The sequence below is a fragment of the Phascolarctos cinereus genome, unplaced genomic scaffold (genome assembly GCF_003287225.1).
Source record: "Phascolarctos cinereus isolate Bilbo 61053 unplaced genomic scaffold, phaCin_HiC Scaffold_5;HRSCAF=322, whole genome shotgun sequence".
NCBI classification, from domain to species: Eukaryota; Metazoa; Chordata; class Mammalia; order Diprotodontia; family Phascolarctidae; genus Phascolarctos; species Phascolarctos cinereus.
This window is the reverse complement of record NW_027555958.1, coordinates 20,318,910-20,338,783: the sequence shown is the minus strand read 5'-3', so window position 1 is coordinate 20,338,783 and position 19,874 is coordinate 20,318,910. Positions and strand designations below refer to the sequence as shown.

The 19,874-nt window shown below is 42.3% G+C and overlaps 1 protein-coding gene across 2 annotated transcripts in view; it reads left to right on the top strand.

Moving 5' to 3' along the window:
• The first annotated feature begins 317 nt into the window (after positions 1–317).
• The window catches only part of BAZ1B (bromodomain adjacent to zinc finger domain 1B), a 65,514-nt gene continuing 45,957 nt past the window's right edge, over positions 318–19,874 (top strand). The window contains exons 1-5 of one of the 2 annotated variants that reach the window (XM_021005732.2): positions 318–536; positions 7,090–7,206; positions 15,359–15,503; positions 15,815–15,998; positions 18,242–18,363. In XM_021005732.2, the coding sequence (XP_020861391.1) occupies positions 430–536; positions 7,090–7,206; positions 15,359–15,503; positions 15,815–15,998; positions 18,242–18,363 (675 nt within the window). In that variant the 5' untranslated portion in view covers positions 318–429. Of the gene's footprint in view, positions 537–7,089; positions 7,207–15,358; positions 15,504–15,814; positions 16,017–18,241; positions 18,364–19,874 lie in introns of both variants that reach the window. The other variant, XM_021005731.2, reaches the window with a different exon arrangement.

The window sequence follows — 19,874 nt, the reverse complement described above, 5'->3', positions numbered from 1 at the left end:
CGGGGCTGCCGAGGAGTCGCTGCGAACGCTGGATTCCGGGGCTTTTGGCCGTGCTCCGCGGGAGGCCGGCAGACCCCAGGGAAGCGCGTTGGCGGCGGCGGCGGCGTGGGGGAGAGCTGCTCGCCCCCCCTCCCGAGGGTCCTTCCCGTCGCGGCCTCCGCGCCGGCGGGGCTAGAGCAAGGAGAGTCGGGGCTCACGCCTTCCCCCCGCCCCGCAGGGAGGGAGGGAGAGCGAGCGAGCGCGCGCAGGAGAGCGCGCGAGAGCAGCTTGCGCCTGGCCGAGGGCTAGGCCTAGCTTCGCGCGCCGGCCGGGGCTCGCGGAGCAGCCGCCCCCCCTCCCTAGCCCTGCGCTCGCTTCTCTCCCCCCGGCCCCCCCCGGCCGGCCTCGGTCGCGCTCGGGCTCGGGCCGAGCCCGGCTCCCGCCGCCGCGATGGCGCCGCTGCTGGGCCGCAAGCCGTTCCCGCTGGTGAAGCCGCTGCCCGGAGAGGAGCCGCTCTTCGTCATCCCGCACACGCAGGAGGCCTTCCGGACCCGGGAGTATCCTTTGGGGCCGGGCCCGAGGGCGGCGGGGATGGCTGTCAGCGGGGCCGGGGGCCGGGCGCCCGGATGGAGCCTGGGGCCCGGCTCGCTCGCTGCGTTCTCCGGCAGCCGTGCGTGCCCCGCGGGCCAGGAGCCGAGAGCCCGGGGAGGGGGCGGGCGGACCACGCGGCGGCCTCGCAGCCGCTTCCTCCTCCTCCTCCCCCTCGCCTCTGGCCATTGTTGCCCGAGCCCCCGGCCCGCAGTGGGGAAGTGGCGGCGGCCCGGCTTTCCGTCCCCGGAGGCCTCCGAAGGCCGCTCCACGTTCGCCCTCCCCGGTGGGCTCGGGCGCCCGGGGCCGCTGACACTCGTGCCGCAGCAGCCCAGACAAAAGGCGGGGGTCTTGGTGCCCCCTCCCCGGGCCGGTGCGGAAGCGCTTCTTGGTCTCCGGGGGGGGGGGAAGGACTTTGGAGAGGTTTTCCCGGGATCCCGGTCCCCGGTACCGCCCAGGCCACTTCTCCCTGGGATCTAGTCTGGAGCCGGCGGCCTCCAAAACAAAGGGGCCGAAGCGGCGGGGAGAAGGCTGAGTAATTGGGCAGAAGTAGCGGCCCGGAGTCACCTGGGGGGAGCCTCCCGTGACTTGACGGGCCGCTCTTAAACTTGCTGTGGTGTGGATGCCTCACTGGGGAAGGAGAGTCCGGGACTTGCACCGCGGGAAGGCTCGTCTGATGACTTGGCGTAGTCGTAGGGGTTTTTAGACGCTGCCGAACTTTGTGGGTTCCGGGCTGTCATCCTAAGTCTCACGCTTGTGGTGCGTTTCTTTCTGTTCCGTGTCTGTGCAGTAGACCCGGAGTCCCCCGCCTCCCAGCCTGTGAGTCTTGAAATGCCCTTGGCCCTCTGAGCAGTATGTGAGGTGGACAGGAGTATTGGAAGGTTCTCTAGGGACCGAGAGCCCCTCGATCATCTAGCCGGTGGGCCTTTAATTTGCCAAGGATGAGGTGGGAAAGACTTCCGAAGCCGCGGAGTTGGGGGAGGGGGGCCCTGTGGAGTCGAAGATAACCCGGTTCTTTTTTGCTTTGGGCACTGGGCCACGTCAACTATTGCCGTCCTCACCGAACTCAGCCATGACCCTTTAACGTTACTTACTCAGTGAAATGTTTGTTAAGCGCTTCAAATCTTAGCTGCCTACTGTGTTCTGAGGGGGTTGCAGAGACGGATGAAATGGCCTTTGCCATAAGGGCTTTTCTTATTTTGATATTGACGATGAAATAGTTTTTTAAAAAAAGCAAGCTATAGTCACCAAAAAAAGTATTTAATGGAAAATGTGCTGGAGGTTAAATTCTCTTCTTGCTTAACATTATTTCTCATACTGTTATTTTTAAGAAGCCTTTTGACGTGTGAAGGTTTTAATTGGCTTTCATTTTATAGATGAAGAATCGCTCTCTTGTGAATTGCTACAAATGGAAGCTCCTCAATGGTGTGTGAGTGTGGTTGGCATATCTCTGTCTCTAAGGTCCTTAGTTGTCTCCCGGAAGTGAATAAGTCCCTTGGTTGGCTAACAGTTATTGCACATATATTTCCAGTTCCGCATTCAGCTTAGTATTTAAAATTCTGATTTTGGTAGGATTTGCTACTCTAGTTTTCTTTTTTTTTGCCTTTTGGTATATACCACCTAGGGGAAATGTTAAAGTGTTGGTGGTATATTGTTGAAATGTAAAGATGTAGAGCTTTCATCTTCATTAAAATACAGAAGGTAGTTGTGAATAATGCTCTTTCGTTATGTAACTGACTTAACATGTCAGTGATGGTGATGTGTATGAGATCAAACTAAAATGAGTTGTTTAGGTGTGGGGTTTGAGGTTGGGAAGTATAAAAACCCTGTTAGAATCAGCCCTGAATTTGATATGATGGATTGGGATTTGATGATACATTGAACATTGTTTATAAATAAATTTAGTTTTTCAGGAAGGGCTGTAGTTAAAATAAGCCTGTCAGATTAATTTTCTTTTCTTTTCTTTTTTTTGCATGGTTTCAGCTGGTTTTTTTTTCCTGTGCTAAGTAAACATTCAAGTATAAAGACATGGACTTATTTATTAACTGTGTATGGGAGCTATAGGAAGCAGAAGGAGCAAGGACTGTTTAAATGTTAATATGTAGTTGTACTGGGCAAGAATGTGACCCAGGGTTTGTCTTGATGAAAGCTGGGCAGCTGTACATGGAGTTAAGTTGCAGTTACAAGACAGAATTGCACTGGACAGATGGAATGCTGAGCTGTTATGCCTCCTGACTTCAATATTTTAATTTAAGTATAAGATTATGTGAGAGCAGTTAGTTTTTACATGCTTTAATGGTTAACTGGTTCAGTGAGAACACAGAAGAATAAAAAAGCCAAATTGAAAATTCTTTTACTTTTCTCACTATTAATAATGTAGCACTGTTTATTTTTTGTGGTACTGCAGGAAATGTCAGTTTGGGCCTCTGACTGAGGGCAGACAGACAGACAGACAGACACACACCCACCCACCCACCCACCCACCTCCCTCTCCTTCCCATCAACTGTTCTTCTGAAAGAAGCCCAGAGTCACATTACAAGGCTAAGGAGAACAAAGGGCCCTGCAAGGCTGGGTGGCAGGAAGGCCAGTCTTGGTCTTTCTCAGCATAGATGCACGGTAAAAATCTTCTTATATTTAAATGTGTTTCTCATTTGTGGTTATCAAAGGCCTGGGGCATTGTTGTGAGATTTTGTCTGTTACTGCCTGTGGAGGAATCACTGAAACGTGGGAACTTCAAAATTGTGGTTGCTGAGTGGTTTTTGGAAGGGTACATTTATTTAGGGAAACCTGAAATCTGAATTAGCTTTTGGAAATACCTACTTAAGTTTCCCCCAAATGGATGTTTTTCTTTCATTTTCATCTTTCTTCTAAATCCCATAACATTGTTAAAAGTGATACCTAAACTCAGAAGTTGGAAGTAACCTAAAAGTGTTGAGAGAGGATGTAGCTGAGGTCGTTTGCCCCTGTTCCAAACTTTTGGAATAATAATTGTTTTGATTGATTTTTTTTTTCATTTAACACTAAATTGAAATGCACTCCAAGAAATCTCCTCATTCTGTTGCTTCTGTATCTGAACCAGGCTGTATTCAGTCAGCCCATAATAGTCCTTGTGATTTTCTTAATTTTTTTCCTTAATTTATTTTGATTTATCAACAATCACTGTTATAAGCTTTTTAAGTTTTAAAATTTTCTTCCCCTCTCTCCCCAAGATGGCACGCAATCTGATATAGGCTATACAGATACATTCCTATTAAACATTTTCACATTAGTGAAAATTTATAAGAAAGAAGTAGAACCATGTTCTTGTGATTTTCTAGATTTCAGACTTATTCCCTCAGGTTTTTAATCTTTCTAGATTTGAGAAAGCCAATCTTTTTTTGTTTACCACCCCTTCCTTCTCCCCCTCTGCAGTCTGTGTTGAGTTATAATCAGAATTGCCCATTTTGTCCCCCTCTTGCACTTACTTTGTTTCCCTCAAAGATTTTTAGATTCCTTTAATGATCCTAAAAAAAGGAAAGTCAGATTTTGAAATTTTGGTTCTGACCTGTGATTTCATTGGCGTAAGGAATTCCTCGTGAAGAAACTTCTTCCAGCACCGATCAGTAACTGGCCCTTACAGCACAGCTTTGGAGTGCTTGGGGCACTGAGTCATGAGGTCCCTTAATTTAAGTCCTTGTAAGTCAGAGGTGGAACTGGAACCCAGCTCTTCCTGACTCTGAAGCCCGCTCTCTAGACGTACGTCATGCCATGCTGTTTCTCATAGTAGGAATTATTCTTTCCTAAATGGATTACCATATACCTGCCCAAATAAAACTCACCCCCACTGTTCTGCCAGAAGGTGTGATCTTCCTTGTTGACTTGGCCATTTCACTACCTGGAAAAACTTGATGCCATTTGGAGATTTCCCTCTACATAGTATTTTTTAAGATGTTTTCTGGTTCTTGTCTCAATGACTGCCACTTTTCAATGTGGCCCTTCACCATGGGACAATAGAACTTCTCCCAGGTCCTTGAAGTATTAAGAATGATTAGTCCCCTCTCCAGGAGATGCTGTTGTTTGATTTGTTACTTTGATAACCCTTTGTTTCCCATCAGCGAGGTGGTATTTCCTTTGATATCTTAGGGCAGTTCAAGTTTTTTTAGAATAGTAGTAGATGGCAAACTCTATAAAGGTTTTTTTTCTTCTGAAGTCTTATTGATGCCTTTTTGTTTTCATGTGGGTTATTTCTGGAAATATTTCCCTATACACAGAAAAAATGAACCATTCCTTATAACCAAGATAGTTTAAAAACACCTCCTGGTATAGTAGTGATAGCAAATACAACCCTCTGTCCTGTAATTTCCCCGTGACCGTTTTAAAAATTCTTCCTGGAACTCCATACATGTATTCTTCTTTGTCTCCCCATACCTTGTATTGTGTTTATCGATTACAAATAATGTCACGTTTGCACAGCGCTTTTAAGGGTTTCCTGCCCATAACCCCATGAAGTAGGTAATGGCCAGCATTATTATTCCTTCTGAAGCAGCTGTGTGACTTGTCCAGGATCACATAGCTGGCTAAATGTTGGCGCCCAGATCCAGCCCAAGTCTCCTGACTCCAGGGTGCCTGGATCTCTTGGCCAGCGTGGAAGTGAGATCTGTGGCTCCTAGCACTTCTGACCCTGTTTCTGTTCTTTTTTCTAACTACCTTTTAGATGATTTACTCTTCATCTGTACCAATATCAGAGGGTGGTGGGAAAATCAAAATGTTACTAATTATTCAGAAAGATCAGGGAATGAGTAGAAATTGTTGAGTCATCATAGTTTTGGATTCTGTTGGTAGGTTTGATTTGCCTATGTTGTTCTGGGTTCACCTCATCATAACCTTGGATAATCAAGTGAGCAGATGACTGGAAGGGAATATTTACATTCCTGTGGTAGCACAGAGAGGTTTTCAGAGTTTTCGTTCTGCTGTTGTTAAAGCAGCCACTTGGAAGATACTGAGGTCGGCAGAGGACTGGGACTGTGATGTCACTTTATGTTGCTGTAAGGTATAAGAACATTGGTTACCCACCATGGGCAGCTCATGACTTGCATGTGCCTGATGACAGTGAATTGCCATTGGGGTAGCATGGCAAGATGGAGCCATCAGACTGATCTGTTTTTATTCCCATAGCTTCTAAATAGTGGCTGCTAAAGTGGTCTTGGGAACATCATTGCATTGGAGGCAGCAAAAAGGATGAGAAGCAGGTCTTGTTACGAAATGCCTTTCTGAACATTATTTGACTGCTGTCTGAAGAGAGCAACTCACTTTTGAAACTTAGTTTCAAGAAAAACTCTGGATCCTTCCCCAGGCAGAAGGCTGCCGGTGAAGTCATTAGATCGCATTCACTCTCATCCCACTGCAAGTTTTTCATCTAAATTTATCTCACATTTCAAATCCCTTTTTCCTTGTTTAGTTAGTTCAGAGTAGAGATGAGACGTCAGAGAGGTCTGAACTCCCTCAGTTTACTATTGAGGAGTTTAGGCCCAAGGAGATGAAATAATTTCCCCAGAGTTAACTGAGTTAGGATTGATTAGAGGTACAGAACAGGAAGGGTTCTCAGAGGCCTCTCATCTTACAGGGAAGCAAACTGAGGCACTTAAGGTCTAAAGGTAATAAATGGCACCAGGATTCAAACTCTCCTTCCTCTTTCCCCTTCGGATCTAGCCTCCTTTCCACTGTACTGCTCCCCAGCATAAGGATTGGAACCTCATTAGTCTATTAGCATTAGAACCACGGTCTGATTTCCCTTTTGACCCTTCCACTCGACACCTGGTTGGCTCCGCTCCTTAAGTGAGAGTTGCTCGGGCTGTCCTCTCGTCCCCATTGGGTTCCTTCCCTCTCCCCGTCTCCCTGAGGCTGAGCTTTGGCTTGCAGCCAGAGTCACCATCCTGGCTGGCAAGCATCCTCCAGATGCTGCTGGCCTTAGAGCTCTAATGGGTGGTTTCAGATCGGCTCTGGTGAAGGCATCTCATGGGGGTGTGGGGGGTGGAGAGAGGCTGTAGCTTTCATTTGGGGTTTTGAGTGACGTTCAGCTTCCACCCGGCGTGAGGTAGATAGACTTTTCGAGACCGGAACTCTCTGCATGAGGCGACTCCTGCCAGTCCAGATTCACATTTACTCTGTTTGGGGCATTAAAACGAAGTTCCTCGCCCCGGGTGTACAGTAAGTATGTGCCAGGGTTAGCACTTGAACTGAGGTCTTGAGACGCACCAGCTCGATTCTGTCTGCTCTTTCATGACTGGTTTAGTAAGATGAAAAAAGTGCCCGTGCTCAGAAGCCAATCCTTTGCTTATGGATTAAGGCCCGAGTCACTCAACAGGGACTTTGTACCTTCACTCATCCTGTACTTACTCACGGCCCTGGTGCCTCTTTAGTTTGATGTGTTTGACTCTGGATGGCTCTCTGTGGGTCTTGTAACTAAAGCAAGCATCACTGGGTTGGGATGTTGTTCCCCTCCGTCGTTTGGATGTCATTTTCCTGAGCCCTGGCCCCCACAGAGAGTATGAGGCGCGCCTGGAAAGATACGGCGAGCGGATCTGGACGTGTAAGAGCACCGGGAGCAGCCAGCTGACGCACAAGGAGGCCTGGGAGGAGGAGCAGGAAGTGGCCGAGCTGTGAGTAGCCCTGGGTGGGGGAGAGATTCAGCACTGATCTCACAAATGCTTTTTGACATTCGAAACGTGGGGTGAGGTTTGGGCTGCTGCTGTGAGGTGAGCTAAACCTCCTCCTGCCAGCCCAACCTTGTTCTCTGTATTTACAGCGGTCAAGACCACCCTGGGAAATGTAGCCCCGCTTGGGAGGAGGGTGGCACTTAATGTACCTAAATTCATTAGAGAGCAGAGCTTCTTCACCTTGTTTGAGTCCTTAGCAATCTGGTGAAGCCTGTGGACTTCTTAGGATAGCAGTCTGTTGTCTACCTTCATAATGGAAGGAAATGCCATATGCTTCTTTTAGAGAAAAGTGAAAATAAAAGCTCCCCCCCCATCCAAGTTCACGGATTTCCCTGAAATCTATCCGTGGAATCTTCGGGGTCTGTCAATCCCATGTGAAGAACTCTTGTTTGAGAGTTAGGAGGAATCTTGTGTCCTGGTATCCTTAAATTTCAGTGGTGCTTCAACTCTTGGTGTTGTAGAAAGACTACAAGAATTTGAGCCTTGTGCATAACCTTGGACAGGTTGACCACATTGGTCTGCATGTAGGTCACACTTTTGTCTCCAAACTTGACTTGCATTAAAACATTGGGGTCTCCTTATTGTTGCTTTTTCAGCATATCAGAGAAATATGCAGCCTCGAATGGATTGTTAGGACAGTGCCACTGTAGATCGGTGTTGGATCATGGAAACAGTGTTACAGATCACTACATTTTGGCTATATTGTGTGTTAACGATATTTTAGGGGTTAGCCAAGGAACTTAACCATCATCTGTAACATTTGTTTCTGTAGGAAAGTACGTGGCAAAATGGGAAAGTGGGAATATTCACTATTCACGTTTCGAGCTATGTGGGGAGCCCTGTTCTATCCTGATGCAGCATAGGTCAGTTATTTATCGGTGCCGAGGTGTTCGTAAGTCAGGAATTCAGAATTTGAGAGAATACCTGAACTTCATAGGGATGTGAGCTACATGTAAGGCAGTATAGCATCTTATTTCTTTGGCCTTCAGTTTCCTTACTTGTAAGGTAGGGGTAGTAACTTTATCATTTACGAAATACTTATTACCTCCAGATGCTTTTGTTAGCTGTGGTTAGTATAAATAACATCCCACGAGTGAAGAAACGGGCTTAGAGAGAGGCCAGCTTGACACATCTAGGTAGGAAGTAGCCAAGGTTTGAGCCGGGGCCCTTGACAGAGGGTTGGTGTTTCTTCCGTTGTCCAGGAAAGTGCTTTAGTACAAAACACATTCGATGTTCATCATAAAATAAGGTGATATGGAACATAATGATTAGAGCACAAACTGAAGGGTGACTGAAATAATCATTGAGCCGTTCCTGTCGTTTTTTATCTGTTTTACTTTTATATCATCTACATTTCCTGACATTTCCTCCTCACTCTCATCTTGGAGCCATTCCTTGTAACAGGATAAGAGAGGGAGAAAGTTCAATAGAACTGATCAATAAATTGATAATGTCTGACTGTGGCATCCTGGCTGGCAGTGTTTCCACACCTTTATTTCCCCCAGGTCTGCAAAGAAGGGGAGGATCAGGGCCTTCTTCAGTAGTCTTTGGGACAGACCTTGGTCATTATGCTTGAATAATATTCCGTTTTGATTACTGTGTGTTACGTCCGTTTCTCTTGTAGACATGGCTTGCCCTGTTTTCCTGGTTCTGCCTACTTCACTGTATATAAGTTTCCCCATGCTCCTTGACATGTATCATATAAAATAGCACGCATTATCTTCCTTTGTCTTGGAGGAAACTCCTCCTACTGGTATGGGTGGGCACCCTGCTCTTCGGTTTTATCTTCGCTGCTTGGGGCAGGTACTGAGGGCTGCTGTGTTTTGCTTATGGCCACGCAGCCCTGGTACATCCCAGGCTTGAACCTTAGGCTTACTGACTACTCAGTGTACCACACTGACTGCAAGAAAATCACAACCAGAGTGCCAAGAGAAGAACTTGTGGATTTTTGATTTTCCTCTTAAAATTAGGAGTTAGGTGAAATAGCCCTCAGGTCCTTTCCAACTCAAAAATTCTGTGATTGCCTTTTCAAAGAAGATATTTGGAACCTGAAGGTAGAATCAAGAGGAAGATATTTAAAAGGAAATTACACCCTCAGAGTGACAGCATATGAGTGACAATACCCTGGGGGGGGGGTTGGAAGGGAAATTGTTCCACCTGCAGTCTTCTACTTACTCCTCTTTTTTGGTCTTCAGGCTAAAATGGAGTCCCTTTTTCTTTGCTTAGATCAGTGGTCTAGGGTTTCTAGATTGTCTCTGGACTGTAGGAGTCGGGTAACGGGGTTCTAGACTTGGCTTCATTGCAGCTAATTAGTCCCTGATGTGAGCAAAGTCTCCTGAACCTTAGTTTCTTCATCTCTGAAGTAGGAGATTAAAGAAATTGTTGGGTCAAATAAAATAATAGCTCTGATTACAGTAAATTTGTATATAGTGGTAGTATCCCTGAAAGAACATTTTTCTCAGTCTTTTGACTTAGTTTTGATGCTCTTTGCTGAACAAAACCTTTTTTTTTGAGGCGTGGAAGCAGGAACATCTAATATGAATTGGTTTTTCCCATATTCAGATGCTGCGGTGAACTATTGAGTTAGGGCAGTAAGATGTGATTTTTTTTTTCCTTTACAGAAATTATGTTACTTTCTCCAAAATATATTATGCTTATACTTAGTGACCATATTCTTTTATGTTTCATACTTATTTATTGTCCATTGTGGAAGTAAAGAGCACTGTTTGTTTTCAGGCTTTCCTTGGACCTTAGGGGAGTTGCATTAACCTACCACTTATCACAGGCTAGTGTGATGAATGACAAGGTTGTACATTTTGGTCAATAGTTCCAGGTTTGCCATGAGGGTTTTTTTGGTTTGTTTTTTTGTTTTTACTTTTTGCTGTGTTATTTGGTTTTTATATTTAGTTTGTCTGGGTTCAAACCATCATTTGAACAACAAATGACAATGAATATTCTTAATTTTTTGTGACAGAAGTATACACTCAAAGTGTCTGATTAAAATTTTAAAATATACCCTAGTATTAGGGTGGGCTAGGAGGGAACCTTGTAGCAACTAAATCTTTCTTTTCAGAGGATTGTAGATGATCAAAGTAAAGAGTTGGAAGGAACTTTATAGATTACTTATTTCACTTCCTTTCGTCAGATGAGCAAATGACTTGGTTAAGGTGATATAGGTCAGTGGTACTAAGTGGCAGATAGAGGATTCAAACCCCGTGCTTCTGCCTCCAAATGGGGTCATCTTACCCCTGTCGTCTGGAGAAGCCGAGCCACCAGCAGAGCTAGATGCTTTGGGTTTGCTCTGGCTTCCTGCCAAAACATAGCTGTTGATAGTTTCCAAATTATTGGACTGCCTTGTTGACTGTTGTTGGTAAGAGGTATTGACAGTTTTCTTATGTCTGATTATTACTATCTGAATAGCTGGCATGAGATTGGTTAATGTTTTTATAAACATAGATATCTAACTTGACAAGTAAAACTGAACCACGTTGAAAGATGCCAAAGATATTTCTATGGACAGTAATATGTTATGTTCATCTTTTGGACCTTGAGAGAGACATGTACCTTTATCAATAGTATATAAATATAATTTAGGAACAGAAGCCAGCTTTGAGTGATTTGGGTTTTTTCCCCAAACATCTTTTCCATATTTTTCTCAGTTTTAATATTTGTAAATATGCCAAATATTACAAGTTTGGGAGTTAAAATGACTTCATTCTAACATTGTATATATTTCCATTTTTTCTGTTTCCCTTGCCTTAGAGATTTTCTTCAGTGGCCTCAGTTTCTTGAAGTTTATATCTGTATCACAGACTATCAATGAGACGCATCTCAGAAGTGCCCTAGGCCAAGTGGCCTGAACATAAATTCCTTCTCCCACATCCCCAGCCTTGAAGGTTGCAATGGGGGGGGGGCGGGGAGAGGAACCTGGGAATTCCCCACTCTTGAATGGGACCATTTATTTTGAGCTAGAAGGTCTGGGAGGGCATGGAGTCCAGACCCTCATTTTACAGGGGGGACTGTTAGGGTCCAGAAGAGAGGAAGAGCCAGGGGATAGTGAGGCGTTAAGGGGTGTAGCCAGGATCAAGCACATTGTTTGCTCGGCCCCCTTTTACTTGTTTCTGATTCTGCCCCCGGGGTCATAGAGAATGAGGCTTCAACATGATAGTGCTACAGATTTCTGCTACAGATTTCAAGGTAGTTAGACAGGTCGCTTCATCCTAGAGAAAAAGCATTAGTTCTTTTAACAGACACTCATTATTATGACATGAACTGAGGCTGTCCACTATTCTTAGATCTGTCTTCATGGCGTTCTCCAGTTACCAGTAGCTTTCCTAAAATATGACATTCGAAAGAGCCATAAGTGAAATATATTCTGACCGGGACAATGGTACTGTTACCTTCTGTGGTGTTGTGCCTCTTTTAATGTAGTCCAAAAGATGGTATTAACTTTCTTTGCTACCTTGTTACACTTAACATATTGACTGTGGAGTTCATTGAAACTCTTAAGACTTTTTTTTTAAAAACCAAGTTTTTATTGATATATTCTATTCATCTTAGTTATTCCCAGTTTTCTTCCCCTTCCCTGATAGCCATCGAACAAATAATATTTTTTAAGAGGAGGAAAAATCAGCTCAACTGATCAGTAACATTGAGAGAGTCCAAAAGCATGTGCAATGTGTGGTGCCTGTGGACCCTCCCACTTCCAAGAAGAGATGGGTTGAGGGTGTCTTCTCATCTCTTCATTTGAGTCCTGTTTGATCTTTATAATTCTGTTATATTTACCTTTGATTCTTTTGGTGTGGTTCTTTCCATTTACATTGTTGTAGTCATATAGATCTTCTCTCTTTGTCATGCAAATGATTTCTTATAGCACAGTAATTTTCTATTACATTCACATGCCACAGTTTGTTAATCAGTTTCTCAGATCAGTGGCCATCTACTTTGTTTCCAGTTCTTTGTCACTGCAAACATTTTGATCTATGTTGGACTTTTCTTTGACTTCTCTTGTGGTTGGAGACTAGCTGTCTTAGTATGAACATTTTAATCATTTATTTAACATAATTCCAAACCAGCATTATTGGTATGTCCTCCTTTCCATAGTCCCTCCTACACTGACTCCTGTCATTTGTCTTCATTGATGATTTGCTAGATGAGAAGTAAAACCTCAGTTGTTTTGGTTGGTATTAGCTATTTGAAGCAGTTATTGACAGAAGTTTTTCTTTTGAGAAATGTGTCGTTTGATTACACTCATTGGGGGAATGTCTTTTCTTGCTCTTATCTGTATTAGTTCGATATCCCTTAGCAGAAATCTTTGCCGAGATATTCTGAACTGCTTCTGTTTTTATCCTAGTTGTATTGATTTTTTTTATGTGATCAAGATCATTTGTTTTAATCTCTTTTTGATTGTGTTTCAGTGAAAGAGCTCCTTCCTCTCCCCACTCTCATCCCTCCCTTCCCCTGAAAAGTACATGATCCGATTTATGACGAGATTTTTTCTGTTCAGGCCCTATGTGCATTTTTAGCTTATTGTTGCATGGTCGGGTAAGATGTTGGTCTGATTAAACCTATTTCTTACATTCTGCTCTCCAGTTTTCCCAGCAGTTCTTGTCAAATAAGAAATTCTCTGTCATTTGCATACATCTTAATTATGACATTCTGGCCTCTTATTATTTCTTTTGAATGAGGAATTCTCTTAATTAGCATCACGCTGCCAAGTCTATACCTGTGAGGTCAAATTTGCTACCTTAAGCTTTGTTACTTGTTAGCTAACCATACTCTTTAGTCTGTGTAGACCATTGAAGCCATGGCTTTCATTACTGATGCCTTTTTTTGGATTTTGCTTCCTACTTTGGTGAAATATATACACACTTTTCTTCTTACACAATCTTTTTTAGTTTTAAAGGCCTCTGGATTAGATGTGCCAGACTCTAGGCAGACACAGTCTTCTTATCTCATGTATCTATCTCCTGCTTCCTGGACAGGAACCTGTCACTCATGTATTTTATTCTGCTGCCCCAAAATTCAAATCTTGTTCTTAGACACCTTCTTTTTAACTAGTAGTTCACTTCAAAATGTTTTATTTTGTCTTTGATATCTTGTCTTTGATGGATTGTCGTGATGAAAACATCATCTGTATGACTAAGATCTTAATTTTCTCACCCCAAATTTCAAAACCTTTATCAATACTTTCAAAGTTTTTCCTGGCAATATCTTTTGTGCTTAGGTATCCCTAAGAAGTAGGTCATAATCGTCTGTTTTTGACCATTTGGGGACCTCTCCATTATGAGAACAACAAATAGCTATTTTAATATGACTTTGCATGGAGTTACTAGTCACTACTTCTCCACAAGTCTTCTGACTCGTTCTGGATCATCTCGGATCTGATAGACCCTGAGAATTTACATAATTTTTCCTCTCCAAGAAGGACCTCGAATATTTCTCAGCTCTAAGGTACAGGGGTCCTTCTTCCCTTCCTATCATCACAATTAGGATTCTCTCTGCCTCTTTTGACCTTTGTTTTTACAAAGGCGCCCCCCCCCCCTTAAATTTCAACTTTTATTGTCGTTGTTGATACCTCTGGTTTTTACACCATCTGCATGAATTACTCTTTGAGTTGAAAAGGGCAAAGAAAAATCAGTCCACCAGAACTAACCAGCACATCCAGTGTGTCTGGCTTCAAGTATGAAACTTTTACTTATTCATTTATTCATTCATCCATTGATTCATTCATTTATTTGTTTGCTTACTTGCTTAATTATTTATTTTTAAGAAAAGCTTCATTCTCCTTGGTAATTCAGAGTCTAAAGAGCTGTTCCTTGAGCTTCTTTGAGTTTTCCAGTCAGCAGGCATTTCTCTAGAACTCTTTCAGCTCAAATCCTTCTTTTCATCTTCTTGCAGAACTTTTTCCCCTACATGCCTGGAGAGCTTGAATCACTTCTGGTAAAACTATAAGGTATCAGAGTTCCCTAGATTGTTCTGGATAGCTTAGCTATAACTCTTTAAATGCCAGCACTTCTAAATTTTAACCACTAACTCATTTCTTGTCCTAGAAAGATTTCTGTTTTTCTACATAGTACGTATCTTGTTCTTTTCCCTTTGTAAGTAAGTTTTATTGCCTATGAAGTGTTCCATAAACTAAAGAAACCGCAAATTCGATATTTACTTTTACTCTGTTGAACATGATTTTACCTTTTTTGATGGTTCAAGTTCACCATTTTTAGTATCGGTTATTTAATGGCCTCTTCCTGGCCTGAGCTTGTGGGCTTAGACAGGGATTGGGCTGTTCAGCCCTAGACCTCCCTCCTCAGCCTAGGCTGAAAACTCAACTTCTGTGGACTGTAGGGAAGAGGGCAGCCCATTCACAGGGCAGGGATGGGGGGCATGGCTCTTAGGTTTCCCCAGACCCAGAGACGTAATAAAACTTGAATGTGGTAAGATTCGATGTCCAAGAAAAGGGCCCTTTTGTCTTGGCTTATTATTGTTAGACCATCCACTCTGTGCCTTCAGATTGTTCTGCTTCTGGAGTAGTTATATCTTTCTGTAATTTGTGTGTCTCATCCCTTACTGCCATTTTCTTTGGTTTGGTTTGGTTTTTTTGGTTTTTTGTTTGTTTGTCTTTGTTGTGTTTTTTTTTTTCGGCTAGGCAGTGGGGTTAAGTGACTCGCCCAGGGTCACACAGCTAGTAAGTGTTCTGTGTCTGAGGTCGGATTTGAACTCAGGTCCTCCTGACTCCAGGGCCGGCGCTCTACCCACTGCGCCGCCTAGCTGCCCCTTACTGTCATTTTCTGTTGCTATGATGTTCCTTCGTCCAGCTTGTCCTTTCTAAAACTTTTGCACAATTACTTGCTAAAATTCCGTAGCTAGTAAGTGTCGGAGGTAGGATTTCTTTCCCGTTGCTGTGTAGAATAATGCGCTTCCTTTTACATGGTTCTGTATAGTAATGATTTGGGGTTGTTAGCTTGTGGCTGGGAACTAGTTTTAGACCATAGGGCTCACTTGTTGAGTGCTAGCCAATAACATTACCTTGACCAAATGGCTGAAATTGCTTTTGTTTTGGATTTTCCTTCTTATTAATTATGGCATCTGTGCTTAGCTTGAAGGAGGAATTCCCTGCCTGGTATGAGAAGCTTGTGCTGGAGATGGTCCACCACAACACAATATCCTTAGAGAAGTTGGTCGATACTGCATGGCTTGAGATCATGACCAAATATGCTGTGGGGGAGGAGTGCGACTTTGAGGTGAGTGCCTCCTTGGGTCTGGAGCTGCTCAATTTACCTCCTCTGTGTTCAGGTAGGAAGAGTCTTGCAATGGGCCCGGAGTGCATCTATACAGGAAAAAGTTGCTAGAAGTCTAAACAAAAGGTACTGTCCCTCAGGAGAATAGAAAAGATGCCATTTCAACCCCATTTCTATCATTAAAATCTAAGGTATCATCTTGCTTCAGATACTGTGACTTAATGAAGTAATAAGCTGTGTCTTTTATTTACTAAACCCATCTTGGTTTCTTGGTTTTTGTTTTTGTTTTTTGGTTTTATTTTCCCTTTTCATAGGTTGGGAAGGAAAAAATGCTGAAGGTAAAGATTGTGAAAATTCATCCTTTGGAGAAGGTGGATGAGGAGACCTCGGAGAAGAAATCTGACGGTGCCTGTGATTCTCCATCAAGTGACAAAGAAAACTCTGGCCAGGTGGCCCAGGATCATCAGAAGAAGGATGCAGTCATAAAAGAGGATGAAGGCAGGAGAGATAGTATTAGTATGTATGGTGTTCATTTTAATCAAGGGTTTGTAATCAAAGGCCAGGTCATTGTATGCTGCGCAGAAGTCTTGTTTGTACAGCTCAGATATAATCTTGCTGTCATCATTTACCCTGTATTAACCTTTGTGATGAGTTTATGAAACAGTAAGGAACAAACACTAAAACTTTCCCTGGTCAGTTAGGCAGGGAGGCGGCCCTGAATTAGATGTGTCCGTTTTAGCTGGCCACTTCTTCTGCTTCTTTGGATGGCTGTGAGAAGACTCTCACTTGCTAAGAGGGCCCTGAAGAAAAGAATGAGACCGTTACTAAAGAGTAATGTGACTAAATGGCAGGAGGTTTTTTTTTTAAATTTAGTTAAATATTTTTCAGTTTTATGTAAAAAAAATTTTAATGTTCATTTAAAAAAATTTCGTGTTTTAAATTCTCTCCCTCTTGCCCTTTTCCTTATCCTTGAGAAGGCAAGCAATATGATATTGATTACACATGTGAAGTCATGCAAAATTTCCATGTTTCCATATTAGCCATGTTGCAAAAACAACGAAATTAAAAACAAAAATTTTAAAAGTTTTATTTATTATTATTATTATTATTTTAAAACTATGCTTCAGTGTGCACTTAGAATTCATCAGTTCTCCCTCTGGAGGTAGACATATTAATCAAAGTAGCCAAGTCATTCACAGTTGATCATCATACAATATCCACTTTGTATCAGTTCATATTAAGTCTTCCCAGGTTTTTCTGAAACTATCCTCCTTGTCATTTCCTGTAGCACAATAGTAATCCATCCCAATCATATACCACAACCTGTTTAGTTATTCCCCAATTAATGGGCATCCCCTCAATTTCCAGTTCTTGTCTACTATCAACAGAGTTCCTATAAATATTTTTGTACAAATAGGTCTTTTTTCACTTTTCTTTGATGTCTTTGGGATGTAAACCTAGTAATGGTATTTCAGTGGCAGAAGTTTTGATGGGCTGATGAAAACCTGGCCTGGTACATAGCTTAACAAAATCTGTCTTTGGTTTTGATCTGAATCCTAGAAGACTACAGTTAGTATTCAAGATATTCTTTTTAATACCTTTAATTCGGTTTTTCCTGTTTCTGAGTAGGGTACAAATTAAATTGGGGTCGTTCTCTCACCACAATTTCCCATTCAACTAAGTGATTGTCAGTCAAAATTGGAAGGGGGCAAACCATTTTTTCTCCCTCCCCTCACCCCACTATAAGAACAGTGATTTACCACTGTTATGAGTGTTTTTATTCAAGTGTAATCTTTAATATTACTTTTAAATTTTCTGCTCCTGGAAAAGTGTTTTAAAAATAGGTTTAGAATCTAGAAGTAGCCTTTGCTTAAGAGAATGACACCATAAAATATACTTCAACTATTAAATTTAAAAATTTTTCTTGAATAGTATACCCATTGTGGCATAAACTTGAGTTCCTCTATTTCATAAGCAACTCAATCTTTTTTTGTCCTTTTTATTTTTATTTTGTTTTTACAAATATTTTTCATTTAGGCTTTATTCTTTTTTTTTTTAATTGACAGAGAAAATAAAAAATAAAATACCACTAAGCTTAATAAGTAGAATGAGGTGAATAACTTAAGACCTTTAACTCTTTGGCTTGGTGACTGAACCAGCTGTTCGGTTTTGACCTGTTTGGTCGTTTTTATGTGAGATCTTTCAGAATATTAAAAATGTTAATAATGTCCTAAAGTTTAAGGAGTTAGGACTCATAGTTTTTGGGGGTTTTTCCTCCATGATTTTTCTAATATAAGCTTTGCTTTAAATTCCTAATTAAAATTTTTTTTTGCCATTTTAATTTAAGCATTAACTATTAATAAGTCCTCAGATTCTAACATTTCTTCTTATGAAATTAAATTACTTAGTTATGTGACAATAACATGCTGATTTACACATGAAGCATATTCTAGTAATGGTAATTATTACATAATGTAGGTTTTATATATCTTTGGTTCTCTCTAAGCTTTGGCAGATTAAAAGCATTTTGTGCCTAAAATTTAAGAGCTCTTTGGAAGTATTTTTACCACATGAATAGGAGTCAAGAGATGAGTACTTTAAACATCCTTGAATTCTTTAGGGGGAGACTAGTATCATAGTCTAGTTAGTAGGCCAGTACCAACAGGACAATATGCCTTTCAGACCTGAGATTTCTTGTTGTGTTAACATCTTCCCTAACTCATTTTTCTTTATATATCTAGGTGACAGGGCACGTAGGTCTCCTAGAAAACTCCCTACCTCCCTGAAGAAAGGGGAAAAGAAATGGGCTCCTCCAAAATTTCTGCCTCACAAATACGATGTGAAACTGCAAAATGAAGAGAAGGTATGTTGGCTCTTCATCTTCCTTCCCAGAAGTATCAGGGAAAATTAAAAGGTAAAGAAGTTCAATTATTTAGTGTGTAAATGATTAATCCAGTCCTTTAATTTAACTCAATCATAGGTCTGAGAAAGGCTGAGGTGTCATGTCAGTTTTCAATAATTAGAGTTTCCAGCTGCACAATCCAGAGACCCCCTATCCTTCCAGTTCCCCTAGACCTGTCAGGAAGATTTCTTTAATTCCAAGCCTGTAATGGTGGCACCCATTGCTTGAGGTGGTGCTAGGGATGTTAGCTGCTGGATTTGAGGCTTTATGGGGGTAAGAGCGGAGCTGTATCATTACTGTGTGTGTGTATGTAGGGGTTACCTCAGGCATGTATAAACCTCTTATGGATACTGAGTATGAGTTTTATTTCCATCCCCTTTTCTTCTAAGGGACCAGCAGTTCTTTTTGCTTCCTTTTTCATTGTTTCCCTCGTTACTTCTCTTTAGGGTTTTCTCCTTTCTTATAGGAGGGCCATTCCATTGTGGAATGGAATTCACTTTCTTATTTCTTCTGACTGCCCCCTGAAACAATAAAACACCCCTTTCCAGATTTTAAAATGGTTTTTAATCAATAAATATCATACCCCAATCTGTACGGGACATCGGGGATACAAAAATAAAGCCTCCCTACCTTCGAGAATCAGACTTGGGTTGGAATCCCAGCTTAGTACCATATGACTTTCAGAAAGCTAGTTCCCCCTTCCGAGCCTCAGTATCTTCATCTGTAAAGTGAAGGGGGAGGGGCACATGCATATTGTTTGACAGCCAAAGTCCCTTCCAACTCTGGTAAGTTAATTGAGCCTGTGATCCTGTAGTAAGAAAGGACATCGATGATACTTGACTCTTTGCCAAGACGAGTTGAAATAACCCAGCACAGTTTGTGGAGAACACGGTGGGTATGACATTAGAGAGATAGAAAAATAAGACAGGGTCCCTGCCATCAAGGAGCCTTCTGTCTAATGGAGTAAATAAGATGTGGGCACAAACAATGAAAACGTGATAGATGCATAGCAGAGGATCTTTGAAGGCTAGAAAAAGAAGAGAAAGAATTCCAACATTATAGGTCTCAACAGGGCATCACGGAAGGCTTCCTGGGAGAGATGCCACATTTGAGCTGAGAATAGTGATGATGATGATAATGATAAGAATAACTAACATTTTATAGTGCTGTGTGCCAGACACCATGCTACAGACTTTACATGTATTGTCTCATTTGATCTTCCCAACAATCATGGGAAGGAAGGTGCTGTTATTGTCCCGATTTTTGCAGATGAGAAAACTGAAGAAAGATCAGGTGAAGTGACTTGACCAGAGTCACACAGCTAGTAAGTTTCAGAGGCTGGATTTTAACTTGGGTCCTTCGGACTCCAGACTCAGCCCTTGGAATGGGTAGAAGCTCAGTGAAGAGAAATGGAGGAAGAAGGCATAGTCCAGGCACAAGGGTCAATGTGAGCAAATCCGAGTGGGGGGGAC